This window comes from Schistocerca gregaria, chromosome 6 (genome assembly GCF_023897955.1).
Source record: "Schistocerca gregaria isolate iqSchGreg1 chromosome 6, iqSchGreg1.2, whole genome shotgun sequence".
NCBI lineage: Eukaryota > Metazoa > Arthropoda > Insecta > Orthoptera > Acrididae > Schistocerca > Schistocerca gregaria.
In genome coordinates, this window is record NC_064925.1 from 386,500,016 (window position 1) to 386,515,830 (window position 15,815).

The 15,815-nt window shown below is 44.6% G+C and overlaps 1 protein-coding gene across 1 annotated transcript; it reads left to right on the plus strand.

The window, feature by feature from the left end:
* The first annotated feature begins 323 nt into the window (after positions 1–323).
* On the plus strand, positions 324–14,213 carry LOC126278536 (prostaglandin reductase 1-like). The gene is made up of 3 exons (XM_049978711.1): positions 324–536; positions 6,246–6,602; positions 13,282–14,213. The coding sequence occupies exons 1-3, from the start codon at positions 336–338 to the stop codon at positions 13,732–13,734; spliced, it is 1,011 nt and encodes a 336-aa protein (XP_049834668.1). The 5' UTR covers positions 324–335; the 3' UTR covers positions 13,735–14,213.
* Positions 14,214–15,815: the final 1,602 nt, after the last annotated feature.

The following is a 15,815-nucleotide window of genomic DNA, read 5'->3' on the forward strand; positions in this document are numbered from 1 at the left end:
AGACAAGAACTCATCAAAATAAGAGCTTAACAGTACAATAGTATTTCTTAATGTGATGTTGTCTTACTTGACGTTCAACTATCGACTAGTTTATCAGAATGTACAGGATAGTAAAAGTTAACTACATAGACACTGATATCACCTCTACTACGGTGCAACGATTTCATGATGTAGATTTGCCAGTAATGCCCCTTACTGCTTAGTCATGAGGCACGTGACACTCTGTTTATCAGAGAGACGTACGCCACAGAGATACCGATAACAACTCGATAAGCCCTCGGCGGTAGTGCTATAAGAGCGGCTGCGTACGATCCACCAGATCAACATCGGCGACCATGGTGAAGGCACGCAAAATCGTACTCGCCAGAGACTTCCAGGGAGAGCCTCGACCTCAGGACTTCCGAGTCGAGGAGGAGGAACTGCCACCTGTCAAGGATGGACAGATCCTGGCTGAGGCTGTTTACTTCAGCGTCGACCCCTTCCAGAGGGGGCACAGGGCAGCGCACAAAGTGGGAGACACCATGGTAGCAGCCCAGGTGAAGTATTTCTGATTTTTTTTCGATCCTAAGCTGTCCCAGTGAGGTGAACTGCATCCACATGCAACCACGGTGACGCCGCTTAATGACGTCACCAACTTGTCATGAGAGCAGAGAGAGAGAGAGAGAGAGAGAGAGAGAGAGAGAGAGAGAGAAAGAGAGAGAGAGAGAGAGAGCTCCGTCTCCAGGCCACAAGTGGTCCATCGGGATCATCCGACCGCCGTCTCATCCTCAGTTGAGAATGCGGATACGTGGGGCGTGTGGTCATCACACCGCTCTCCCGGTCGTTATGATGGTTTTATTTGACCGGAGCCCCTGCCATTCGGTAGAGCAGCTCCTCAATTGGCATTACTAGACTGAGTGCACCCCGAAAAATGGCAACAGCGCATGACGGCCTGGATTGTCACCCATCTAAGCGCCGGCCACGCCCGACAGCGCTTAACTTCGGTGATCTCTCGGGAACCGGTGTAACCCCTGCGGCAAGGCCATTGCCTAACTTTTCATGAAGAGGTACGCAAATTCTGGTGGCATCTTTGTAGTGGCTCCATCTTTTCCTAATATACAAATTATCGACAGTCGTTTAACTCTGTGAAGGCACTAGCTTTCCTCAACCATCGATGAGCGCCTTCCTGCTGCTGCCTGGTGATTACCCTGGTGATTACACCATCCATCTGTGTATAATTGTCCGTAAATGATTCTCATTTCTGACATTAACACCTGAGATCTGTGTTTTTACCGGTACCCCGCTAGCTATACTCGTTAAAAATAAAAATAAATTTAATATATTATTAAGGCATTAATAAGGGTCTCGTTGCTCCCTTTGTCTTCTTTGTAATGTGGTTGTTTCAATCGTAAACTTATCGTTTACTAGTATTTGTAGGGTCTCTCTTCCTTGCAGGCACTTTTCGTTTCCATATGCAACGTCCACTGTGTGAATTCAACACACTAATATTTTATGAACAATTCGTATTATAGAAACCAATTTTCGGCTATTAAAAGGGCGGCTATAAACCAATAATTTGCTTTGATAATACGCCCATCATTCTTCCGGCTGCTTTACACAGTACTAACAGTCCTTGAAAAGTACATTTAAGCCAGAGAACTTTTGTTAATATACGCAGTGGCACTCTCTGACCCTAACTTGATGTCCATGTGGCGAGAGACATGAAATACAGTAGTGCTGACCCTACAGCCTTGATTGTTTATTTAGTGGGTTCTCAGAAGGATACTTCGTTTTACATGGCTCTTTTATCCTTGTGATATCGCTGTTATAAGACACCAAGCGAGCCAATCAATTGGGGAGAAAAAGAGTAATTCAGTTCATTCTCCAAAACGAAAACGCATCGATATTTAGTCTACCATCACAGTACAAGAATATTAGGACAATTCAAACTGTATTCAGCAGTAATGATTCCTCTATGAAATTAACATCATACTACACGTTGGAGTTTTTGAAACTGAATTACCAAGTTGGAATCTTCTACGAGTACCAGTTCAAAGATGGTCTCAGTGTCAAAAAATTTAGTAACTTTACTCAAAGCCAAAACGTCTGCAACGTTGCACTGTTGATGGCGAATCTAGCCTCGAAGCACTCTGTCTTGATGTATGTGTTGCATTTGTAACTGGCTAAGTTGGATAAATTTGTGTTTCAGCTGTTTCAGTCTAGTTTCATTTTTTTGTCGCAAGGTGTTCATTAATCTTCTCAGATGAACTACTCTTCTTCCTTGCTGTAGAAGAAAATCTGATCCATCATCTCTGAGAAGTCTGTGAAAACTAATGATGTCTAGTTTCGCATTTGACTTAGCTGTTTGTTTCGTCAGAATGAAACGCGGCAAGTATTTTTCGCGCCGCATGCATTAATAATTACAATACGTACTGACAGAAAACTCATAGCAACATCAGAGTATAATTAATGTAGAGTAATGAAACTCCAGAAATACATTAGTCTAGATAACATACTTAATTAAGTGATGAACATTGCAAAATTGCAGGTTAAAAGCGCGAAATAAGCCATTGCAAACGTGAGATGCTAGTGCATTAAAAACCGGTATGACCGTCAGAATGTTGAATGCAGGCATGCAAACGTGCACGCGTTGTGTTGTGCAAATAACGGATGTCAGTTTTTGGGATGGAGTCCCACACCAGTTGCACTTGGTCTATCAATACAGAGGTGGTTTGGATGACGCTGGAGTTCTCGTCCGATGATGTCCCATATATGCTCCATTGGCGACAGATCTGGTGATCGGACCGGCTAAGGTAATATATCGACACTCAGTACAACACGTTGGGTTACAAGGGCGGTATATGGGCGACCGTTATCCCGTTGGAAAACACTTACTGGAGCACTGTTCATGAATGGCAGCGCAACAGGTCGAATCACCAGACTGACATACAAATTTGCAGTCAATGTGCGTGGGATAGCAATGACGGTGTTCCGCCTATCATACGAAATCTCACATCAGACCACAACTCTAGGTGTGGATCCAGTATGTCTAGCTCTCAGAACAGATTGGTTGCACACCCTCAGCTGGGCTACTTATAACCACCGCACTGCCGCCACTGGCACCGAGGGAGAACCAGCTTTCATCAGGAAACGCCACACACCTCCGAACTGTCCTCCAGTGAGGTCCTGCTTGACGCCACTGAAGTCGCAAGTGGCGGTGGTTTGAGGTCTTTGAAACGCACACAACAGGACGTCTGGCTCGAAGTTGCCCTGAAGTAACCCATTTGTAACGGTTCGTTGTGTCACTGTGGTGCCAACTGCTGCTCAAATTGCTGCGGCAGATGCAGTAAGTTTCCGTATGCCGAACACGATGTTCGTCCCTCTGGGTAGAGCTTCGTGCCCATCCAGAGCTCGGTCTTCTTGCGACCGCACCTACTCGTGACCACAGCTTCCAGCAATCATGTACAGTGACTGCATTGCTGTCAAGTCTTTCTGCAATATCACAGAAGAGACATCCTGCTTACCATAACCTGTTACACGACCTCGTTAAAAGTCAGTGAGGTGTTGATAAAGTGGTCTTTGCCACCTTAAACGCATTCTTGAGTAGCATCAGTGTAAGAGGTAACAACTCTCACGACCGTTACAGTATGCATTTAATATGCATCGTCATAGTGGCTCTACTAGAGCTGCTCTTATGCGACTGGAGCAAAATTTGGATAGATATCATCTTTCAGTTGAAGAAACACGTCTATCACCATTGATTTATGTGACAACTCCTTGTAGGTGTTGCGATGTTTTTTCCGTCCGTGCATTTGTATTTATCAGGCTGGCAACGGGGAAATTCGCTATGGAAAATGTTATTGATACCATAAAACATGGTAACTGGCAGTAGGGTACCGTGTGTAATTTGTACCTCTCTCCTTTTATCTCAGAGGCGATTTTAATGAATTATGAGTGTCTGGAGTACGTGCAAAACTCGAGAAGCTTACCGAGCGAGGTGGCGCAGTGATTAGCACACTGGACTCGCATTCGGGAGGACGACGGTTCAATCCCGCGTCCAGCCATCCTGATTTAGGTTTTCCGTGATTTGCCTAAATCGCTCCAGGCAAATGCCGCGATGGTTCCTTTGAAAGGGCACGGCCGACTTCATTCCCAGTCCTTCCCTAATACAATGAGACAGATGACCTCGCTGTTTGGTCTCTCCCCCAAACAACCCAACCCCAACCCCCCTCGAGAGGCTTCCAGACAGAGCGACAGGAAATGCTTTGGAGGAGCAGACCGGTGGCCTGTGTACAAGGTCGCAGTCAGGGTGGCGTAAGATTCTTGGAAGTGAAGTCAGCCCGAACCAACAGGAGGTGGCATGCATTGCCCTCCCACAATGATTGCTGGGAGGTGCGGTGCCGCGTGCGGTAGTCAGGGGCAACTTTTGCATGTTTTTCTGAGTTATATAAGTCTACAAGCTTTCGCGGCCATTGTCACTAAAGATTAAATCTTCTGGGTTGTTAGGCCGCGTCAAATTTTCTTCTAAAACAATCGACATTTCGACCCCTCTGCTGGGATCTTCTACAGGATGTTCCGGTGTCCACTACTGCTAGAACTCTGTTCTAGATGCCAGCAGAGGAGTCGAAACGTCGATTATCAAACATTCTGAAGGTTATCCCATCAGAGAGGTCAAAACGTCGATTACTTTAGAAGGAACGGCCTAACAACCTAGAACATTTTATCTTCTTTTCTGAGTTATTTTGAAGGATACAAGAATAGTGTCTGCCGTTTGCAGAGAGCGCAGGACACCAGATACCAGGTCTAGCCTCGTATCGGTCCTTTCCGAATTTCTCGAAACTGCTTATGAGGCTATGGAAATTGGCGGGCGAACTTGCAAATTGGTGTAAGGAAGTGTGACATCTGATCGCAGCGTTGAAATGAATGCTTTTTGGTAGTAGAGAAGAATTTTATGTTTCAGAGGAGACTGGAAACGCGCTGCTTTTGGCGGGATTCTCTGTTTGAGCGAATTCTAGTGCCTGGACCGCAGTGTTTCGTAATTTTTCAGTTGGTGACTGGACCCATTTTGGCTGAAGGGAATAGGCAAAGTGTATACGAGCGCCACATGTGAAACTGTGGCCGGCACGATGTGAAGGTGTTCGCATCGGAGAAGCACTTGCGGTTAGCACGCAAAGTGTCTGGATCGACAGGGTGTTGGAGCGCAGTAATGGGTACCGCATTTTGGAGTCTTGGTCAGGTGCCGATGTTTCCGACTTTGTAAAGGTGTCTGCTCGTCTCCACTGCTCAGCTCAGCACATCGCAGCCTAAGTACAATTAGCGTAATTGGCAGCTGCAACAGGAGATCCATGTCAATCCCCTTCTTGCACAGGTGTACCGTAGGTCTCTAGAAGAGCGTAGCGTTTCAAAGGATTGGAAAAGGGGATAGGTCATCCCAGTTTTGAAGAAGGGAAGTCGAACAGATGTGCAGAACTATGGACCTGTATCTCTAATGTCGAACAGTTGTAGAATTTTGGAACACGTTCGTCGTTGAGTACATGATAGCATGCCCTCTGTCTGTGTTGCACTGTCAAGGGTAATCGAAGCCATGGTCTCCGAGCTGATAGTCCATGTTGCTGCAAACGTCGTCGAACTGTTCGTGCAGATGGTTGTTGTCTTGCAAACGCCCCCATGTGTGACTCAGGGATCGAGACGTGGCTGCACGATCCGCTACAGTCATGCGGATAAGATGCCTGTCATCTCGACTGCTAGTGATACGAGGCAGTTGGAATCCAGCACGGCGTTCCGTATTACCGTCCTGAACCCACTGATTCCATATTCTGCTAACAGTTATTGGATCTCGACCAACGCGAGCTGCAATGTCGCGATACGATAAACCGCAATGGAGATAGGCTACAATCCGACCTTTATCAAAGTCGGAAACGTGATGGTACGCATTTGTCCCCCTTACACGAGTAATAACGTTTCACAAGGCAACGCCGGTCAACTGCTGTTTGTGTATGAGAAATCGTTGGCAACTTTCCTCATGTCAGCACCATATAGGTGTCGCCACCGGCGCCAAACTTGTATGAATGCTCTGAAAAGCTAATCACTTGCATATCACAGCATCTTCTTCCTGTCGGTTAAATTTCGAGTCTGTAGCACGTCGTCTTCGTGGTGTAGCGTTTTAAGGGCCAGTAGTGTATATTTCCAAGAATAGTCAAATAAATTGTTATTGATACAACTGTCTCGAGTCAATGTGGTAGTGTAACACACAAGCCTATCCGCAGGTGGCGCGCATTGTGGAGAGCCGAGCTGCTGGTTTCCCGGTGGGTCGCCACGTGGTGGGCTACTGGGGATGGCGCGACCGCACCGTGGCCGACGTGGGGCCTAACGCGGAATTCCCCATCCACATGTCGCCGCCCATGCTGGCTCCAGAGATGGGGGATCTGCCAGTATCCCTGGCCTTGGGAGTGCTCGGGATGCCTGGGATCAGCGGCTACTTCCCGCTGCTGGATGTCCTCAAGCCCAAGGCTGGAGAGGTGGTCGTGGTCAGCGGCGCTGCGGGCGCTGTGGGCAGCATAGTGGGACAGATAGCGCTCATCAAGGGATGCACTGTCATCGGCTTCGCCGGATCTGACGCCAAGGTATGCAGCAATTTTCTTTCAACTTAAAATGTGCGTGTTCAGTAGAGAAGGCAACATTTCTCATTACAACACACAAATAGTCCTGAAATTGTCTCTTCAATAGATTATCCAGGATTCTTTCTGGTTTTATTTTCGAATCAGAAACATACAAATTTACACTAGCCATACACATCAATAAATATGTACATACATATACACACACTGTATTTATACACTCCTGGAAATGGAAAAAAGAACACATTGACACCGGTGTGTTAGACCCACCATACTTGCTCCGGACACTGCGAGAGGGCTGTACAAGCAATGATCACACGCACGGCACAGCGGACACACCAGGAACCGCGGTGTTGGCCGTCGAATGGCGCTAGCTGCGCTGCATATGTGCAGTGCCGCCGTCAGTGTCAGCCAGTTTGCCGTGGCATACGGAGCTCCATCGCAGTCTTTAACACTGGTAGCATGCCGCGACGGCGTGGACGTGAACCGTATGTGCAGTTGACGGACTTTGAGCGAGGGCGTATAGTGGGCATGCGGGAGGCCGGGTGGACGTACCGCCGAATTGCTCAACACGTGGGGCGTGAGGTCTCCACAGTACATCGATGTTGTCGCTAGTGGTCGGCGGAAGGTGCACGTGCCCGTCGACCTGGGACCGGACCGCAGCGACGCACGGATGCACGCCAAGACCGTAGGATCCTACGCAGTGCCGTAGGGGACCGCACCGCCACTTCCCAGCAAATTAGGGACACTGTTGCTCCTGGGGTATCGGCGAGGACCATTCGCAACTGTCTCTATGAAGCTCTGCTACGGTCCCGCCCACCGTTAGGCCGTCTTCCGCTCACTCCCCAACATCGTGCAGCCCGTCTCCAGTGGTGTCGCGACAGGCGTGAATGGAGGGACGAATGGAGACGTGTCGTCTTCAGCGATGAGAGTCGCTTCTGCCTTGGTGCCAACGATGGTCGTATGCGTGTTTGGCGCCGTGCAGGTGAGCGCCACAATCAGGACTGCATACGACTGAGGCACACAGGGCCAACACCCGGCATCATGGTGTGGGGAGCGATCTCCTACACTGGCCGTACACCTCTGGTGATCGTCGAGGGGACACTGAATAGTGCACGGTACATCCAAACCGTCATCGAACCCATCGTTCTACCATTCCTAGACCGGCAAGGGAACCTGCTGTTCCAACAGGACAATGCATGTCCGCATGTATCCCGTGCCACCCAGCGTGCTCTAGAAGGTGTAAGTCAACTACCCTGGCCAGCAAGATCTCCGGATCTGTCCCCCATTGAGCATGTTTGGGACTGGATGAAGCGTCGTCTCACGCGGTCTGCACGTCCAGCACGAACGCTGGTCCAACTGAGGCGCCAGGTGGAAATGGCATGGCAAGCCGTTCCACAGGACTACATCCAGCATCTCTACGATCGTCTCCATGGGAGAATAGCAGCCTGCATTGCTGCGAAAGGTGGATATACACTGTACTAGTGCCGACATTGTGCATGCTCTGTTGCCTATGTCTATGTGCCTGTGGTTCTGTCAGTGTGATCATGTGATGTATCTGACCCCAGGAATGTGTCAATAAAGTTTCCCCTTCCTGGGACAATGAATTCACGGTGTTCTTATTTCAATTTCCAGGAGTGTATTACATGTGCCCAGTACTTTGCAACCTCCAAGGTGCTTGGAGTGGCTTGCAGGAGATCAATCTTCGTGCAGGATGTAGGGCACAAAAGGCATTGGAGCATGTGGCTTGCGGTTTGTTCTTGTCCACAACCACAGGACGTATCTTCTGTTATGAAGCCCCATCTCTTCAGGTTGTCTCTGGATAGTCCAACTCCTGATCGTAATCTGTTTAAAGATTTCCACACCAGCTAGCTCTCGTTGCGTCCAGGTGGCAGTTCTTCAGCTTCTGGCGTCTGCACGTGAGGCGTCGACTTCTTCCATAACTCCAGCCTTGCTTTCTCTGGTGAAATGGTGAGTTTCCAGATGTTCTCAGGAAGCTCTTTCGCGATCTCAGCCGTTGCTGTGGTGGCTTATGTCAGTGCAGTGGATGGGCACTGTCCTGTTCCACTTTCAGTCTCTCCTTGTTGGCAGCCACTGTTCTGCGTATCCATGGTGGCGCTATTCCAGCCAGGCAGTAGAGATTATCAGTTGGGGTAGGCCTTAAGCAACCTGTGATCAACCTGCAGGTTTTGTTGAGAGCAATGTCTACTTGTCTGGCATGATATGACCTGTACCAGACTGGAGAAGCATATTCAGCAGTAGAAAAGCACAGTTCCATTGCAGAACAGCGAATAGTTTTTGGATGTGATCCCAACTGTGTCCCCGCTAGTTGGCAAATTAGATTGTTTCGAGCGGAGATTTTCATTTTGGTGTTCTTGCAGTGAGTTTTGAATGTCAGAGTTCTATCGAGAGTGACTCCCAAGTATTTAGGTGCGTGATGATGCTGGAGTTGGATACCTGACCATGCAATATGTAGCTCATGATTAGATACCCTGTTCCTTAAATGAAAGGCACACGCTTGTGTCTTCGAAGGGTTGGTCTGAGTTGGTTCCGATTGTAGTAGCTTGACAGTGTTCTAAGTCCTGTTGTCAGGTTTCTTTCCACTCTTTCCAAGCATGAAATCTCCTTAGCAAGGGCTAGGTCATTTGCATGTAAGAATCTCCTTGTGCCTGGTGTCAATGGTTGGTTGTTGGTATAGATGTTGAAGAGATGTTGGGGTACATGAAAGGGGTACATGAAAGGAGCCTCCACGAAGATTGCAATGATTTCCGACCAAGATACGACTTGCATTCGGGCTTACCCTGTGCGTCAGGTTTCTCTGGCGTCTGGTCCTTTCACACCAGAAACATCATATTGGTCCTTTACAGGACCACAGTTGACCATCATATTCTTTCTGGTAAAAGTGTAATTGAAATTTGTGACTGGTGTTCTTTCTGGTTGAAGTGATGTTTTCACACTAATTTTCGACAGCGAAACAAGCTACCATCTACATTTGACTGCTGAAGTAGGAAGGTCTGATACATGCAGTTCTCTTGCCACGCATGCTTGATTCCCGCTCTTCTATGAAGGGTTAGTCCTCTTAGTTATTTGTGCAGACGTTCTCATACGAACGGCTGTTTTTCTGTATTCTCTAGCATCGATTTGACACATATTACAAAGTTACATTAGTATTCTGTAACGAGCAGTATTACAGTGTAGTTATTTTTGGGCATTTTGGAATAGCACTTTAGTGCCTGAGTTGGGGATATATACTTGTGGGTAAGTACTTTGGAGCAGCACCTTAATGTCTGGGTTGCGGATACTCGTATACACCTGTGGGTTAGGTATCTAGGTTACGTAATGAATAGGTCTGTGGAAATGCATTAATAATTGCTCGAATAATTAGTAAAATAGGTTGGAAAGACTAGTTGAGAAACTTTGAAGGTAATTTATGAATCTGTGAAAAATATTGGGTTAACTTTAACTGATACACATATCAAAAGACCTTGAATGTCATTAAATTTAAGGTTAATAAACGTAATTTGCATTACGTACTGCTGTTTCCAGTAGCGTACGGTACCAAATAATCACTGCAACCATTGGAACTGTCGATCTGTCTATAAGTTCTTAAACATAAGAAGCACAATATTTTTTGTACAAGTAAACCAAGTTCAATAAGTGTCTGTCAAGTCTGAGTCATTACCTTTACATTATTTCCATCTTGTTTAGTCTTGAGTGTGACAATGTCGATGCAAGAAAGCTCCTTCGGATACGGCGTCAGTTAGTCTGGTCTCCACAGAAGGATTTCGGCAGCAAGTGAAATGATGAATAGATAGGAGTTGAACTTATAACCTTGCGAATAAATATTCCTTTTCTAATAGCTTTAAATAATACTTTTAATGAACGGTTAAAATACACAGTTTTCACAATGCTGGTACCACGGATCCAAGGGTAAGTCGGTACGCTACCACTTCCCAAATCAAAAGGGTGAATATATATGAATTAATAAATTAAAGAACGTCTCTCCTACTTTGTTTCATACGGATATCGAGCGATGTATCAAACATTATTCTTGCCACAAAACAACTCGTTAATTTACTTTTGGCGGTGTCTTAGGTTTATAGCTCATTCAGTTTACATTTATCTTACGTATAATAAAATAAAAGAAAGAAAAATAATATGATTCAATACATTAACGCAGTTGTGCCGTCAGGAATTCTGGGATAGGTGCAATGCGAAACTGACAGATGGATTTTGTAGCGACTATGGAGATCAGTGCACGTATCGGCAGCAGGTAGATGCCATTTTCCTTGACTCCCGGAAGGCGTTCGATACAGTTCCGCACTGTCGCCTGATAAACAAAGTAAGAACCTGCGGAATATCAGACCAGCTGTGTGGCTGGATTGAAGAGTTTTTAGCAAACAGAACACAGCATGTTGTTATCAATGGAGAGACGTCTACAGACGTTAAAGTAACCTCTGGCGTGCCACAGGGGAGTGTTATGGGACCATTGCTTTTCACAATATATATAAATGACCTAGTAGATAATGTCGGAAGTTCCATGTGGCTGTTCGCGGATGATGCTGTAGTATACAAAAATGTTGCAGCATTAGAAAATCGTAGCGAAATGCAGAAAGATCTGCAGCGGATAGGCACTTGGTGCAAGGAGTGGCAACTGACCCTTAACATAGACAAATGTAATGTATTGCGAATACATAGAAAGAAGGATCCTTTATTGTATGATTATATGATAGCGGAACAAACACTGGTAGCAGTTACTTGTATAAAATATCTGGGAGTATGGGTGCGGAACGATTTGAAATGGAATGATCATATAAAATTAATTGTTGGTAAGGCGGGTACCAGGTTGAGATTCATTGGGAGAGTCCTTAGAAAATGTAGTCCATCAACAAAGAAGGTGGCTTACAAAACACTTGTTCCACCTGTACTTGAGTATTGCTCATCAGTGTGGGATCCGCACCAGGCCTGGTTGACGGAGAAGATAGAGAAGAGCCAAAGAAGAGCGGCGCGTTTCGTCACAGGGTTATTTGGTTACCGTGATAGCGTTACGGAGGTGTTTAGCAAACTCAAGTGGCAGACTCTGCAAGAGAGGCGCTCTGCATCGCGGTGTAGCTTGCTCGCCAGGTTTCGAGAGGGTGCGTTTCTGGATGAGGTATCGAATATATTCCTTCCCCCTACTTATACCTCCCGAGGAGATCACGGATGTAAAATTAGAGAGATCAGAGCGCGCACTGAGGCTTTCAGACAGTCGTTCTTCCCGCGAACCATACGCGACTGGAACAGGAAAGGCAGGTAATAACAATGGCACGTAAAGTACCCTCCGCCACACACCGTTGGGTGGCATGCGGAGTATAAATGTAGATGTAGATTTCTCCGGTCGTATTAACAAAACTAGGTGCACCAGCATTTTGTACTGAACAAATCAAAGGTACTACCCGTAGTGTTGATTTCAGTCTTAGTAGCCGGCGGATCTGGTGTTCGAAATTAATGGTAACATTTTGGGAAACAAAAACCTTGTTAACTATATAAAATCAGTTACAAAACAGTCTAGATCGCGATGACTATTTAATTAAAATGACCGTCTTCGGCCTAATCTTAGGCCATCTTCAGACAGCACTAGCAGTTGAAGTTGATGATGTCAAGGTCAGTAGACCTCAGTCGCTGAAACTGCTCAACAACTCAAAGTCTACTGGCTGTTCCAGACATCATCAACTTCGGTGCTGTCTGAAGATGGCATAAGATTAGGCCGAAACCGGTAATTTAATAAAATAACCACCGCGATCTAGACTATTTTTCCCCTCATTTTTATAGAGCTGGTGTTGCCTGTGTGTTGCTTTTCTTCCTCAGCTCTTCGACGTGTCGGCGCTAAGTTAGGTGCCTTATAAGAGCGTCTCTTAAGTATTCGGGTATGTTCTGCCATCCCAAAATCTGCACTCTCGTCCCTGGCAGTAAATGGAGTCATGCTCTGGAGAAAGAGTTACTTTCTCCAGACACTTCATTCAGTCACCTACTTCAAACAGCGCGTCACACAACTGAAGGGCTACGCTGTTACCTGCTAAAATAAGTGCAGCTGAATCCAAATATTAACACACTTCAATTTAAGTGAAGAACATCCAGAAACTGTAACAACAGGAGAAAAAATCGCGAAAGTGCAAAACGTATCACTGGATAATCTGTGATTAAATTCGTGCGATACTGCAGATGCCATAGACACAAAGGGAAGAGCTTGACATGGTTCACTTGAAAACGATGAGAAAGCTTTCTGAACGGGCGGTGCCATATCTGTTGAATACTTACCGAAACAAAATTGTAGAACGTACTTTTGTCTTGCCTTTGTTTGTGTCAGAATCAATCCAGATACTATGTCTACCTAGGTATTACTGTGGACAATAAAAGCTTTTACTACTTCATAACTCGAATGAAACAACAATCATATATGTAGGTCAGCCACCAAAAAAAAAAAAAAAAAAAAAAAAAAAAAAAAAAAAAAAAAAAAAAAAAAAAAACCGAAGCTATCGAATGTTCTTCTAGTTTTGCGACTAGCGTTTCCTTGGAAGTAGAACGGATTAATGCGTTTATTGAAATATGCAGACTATAGACAGAATTCATTCTTTACACTAAATAACAGAGCAAATAAGTCGCTCCAGTATCTGGTTTTGATATGACCTAAGTCTCTTGTTCTCAGGTGAAATGGCTGAAAGATGACCTGGGCTTTCATCACGCTTTTAACTACAAGACGACAGACGTGTCCACCGCCCTCAAGCAGGCTGCCCCAGATGGCGTCGACGTGTACTTCGACAACGTGGGAGGCGACATGAGCACTAAGATCATAAGCAACATGCGCTACCGCGGCCGCATCGCTGTTATTGGCGCCATCTCCCAGTACAACGAGTCAGAGCTCCAAAAACTGGTCACTCTGCCGTTTTCATTTTTAGCCAACCAACTGCGGCTTGAGGGCTGCTCTTATTCGCGATGGCACGACCGCTGGGACGAGGGCATCAGCCAGCTGATGCAGTGGGTCAGAGAGGGGAAACTCAAGTACAGGGAGACGGTGACCGACGGCTTCCACAACGCTCCAAAAGCCTTCATCGGTATGCTGCGAGGTGAAAATTTTGGGAAAGCTGTTGTCAAATTGTGAAAATGCTCTTGTAGTGGATGAGGATACCAGAGCAAATACAGAGACAGTTTCTGTGAACTTTTTATAAGGAGAACATATAATGTAAAGTGCACGATTTAGTTCAACTATTCCGCTACAAATTACGTCTCTAATACTTTAATTTCGAAACGTCATCATTCGCAGTATTAGAGAATAGTAATAATTGTACTATCAGTTTCCTATCGTATGTGATTTGAATAAAGTTTATTTGTCAACGCGTAAATGCCTCATTAATTTAACTGAAAATATGTGAAAAATTTGAAAGTTATGTCACGTGTTTTGACTAAACATGAAACCTGTCATAAAATACAAACGATAAATCTAATATATCAGAACAAGTACCTTGCCATTACCAGTAATTACAAATAATCTACGACATGTCTATTTATGTCAAAGTATTTACAGAATAGTGAATTAAAGGCTATTTTTGAAACAAGATGAATTACGAGGGTCGTCCGAAAAGTAGTGTCCCACTTTTTTTTCTCAGAACGTATTTATTGTTAAGAGTCATAGTTTGGTGACAATATACATCACCATTTATTGTCCATGTCATATTTTTATACGTTCTATGGCTGTACGCAGATATTGTGGAAGAGCATGTATTCCGTGCTGGTAAAAGCTCTTGTCCTGCAGGAATAGCCATGTTTTCACTGCTTGACACACTCTCGTCGTCTTCAAAGTGTGTTCCCCAAGAGGAATCTTTAAGCAGCCCCAAGAGGAACTGCAACAGCAGAAAGTGAATCACATGTTCTTCTTCAGAAATGATTCGGAAGCCGTGTTGTTCTTGACAGAGAACACAAGTCACAGATATATTTGCTTCAGTGGTAACAATTTGAAAGCTAACTTCTGTCTTTTAAACATTACGATAGTGCTCAATAAAAATGTTGGAACAACTTTGAAACTGATTTTTGGCCATTTTTAGACGTAACTCTGTGATAATTCTATGTTATTTGGAATGCTTTATCGACAGATCATTGAACTTCAATAGAGCAATGTGGTTTTTATATGTGTGTTTTTGAAGGAAACTGACACATTAAACTTAGCGTGGATTTGTGCATAGAAAATGAATGTTTCATGTAGTGACTCTAATTTTATAGATGAAGACTCTTGCAGTTCCAATGTCTTTGCAGTTTGTACAATCTGAACCTAAATATAAAAGAAAATAATTTTTTAGACTCTAACAATTACCGAAAAAATTACGTAGAAGTCTGACGTGAGCTGTGGCTTCCAGTGGAACTGCATTCAGTGACAAAGTGCAACAGCAATACATATCAGAGATTTGAAAATATTGCAAGGATAAACCTAGTGTGTGTCAGTATAAAGCCAGTGTGTTACTTGCAGCAAAAGATCCTTTAAATGAGACATAGAGGCACGAACAAACCAGTACTGGTCGTGATTAAGTGAAGCAACATTGTTTGATGTTCACAAAAATGCAGTTTTAATATAGTGTATATACAAATTTTTAAACTTCTTCTAAAGGCAATAAAATGTTAAATTAGTTTGGAAACATCACAGGCAGCCGACAAATGCTTCACAAAAACGACAAATTCATAATTTCACCATAGTAGCAAAAATGTTTCATGGTCAACATTATCTGTTAACGTTTATCAGAGAGGAGGTCTGATTTGCATGAGGGCTCACGAATATGAGAGGAAAACTGGAGATCTTTACCTCCATGAGCCATTGCTTCCAAATCTAACACAAAAGAATACCATTGTCGATTAGTACTTAAACAATATGTCAAAGGGTACAGTACCGGCCGACATTGAAAATAGGTACAACATTCTTCGTTATTCTTGTCAAAACAACACATTTTTTGTAATAATAACTCAATTTCACTTCATACAACAAAGCCGGATATCAATGTAGGAAAGAATGACAATTTATTTATTTAATTGATCACATGTGTACTCCCACAAAATAAATCCCTACATACAATTTGGTGAGATCAGTGAAATGAATGAATGTATGGTCGTCTGCTAGCTGAAAATAGTGAATGTGAATATATGATCATCTTTGAGACCGTGCTTTGGTCACCTTTGGTGGAACAAAAGGGATGAAAT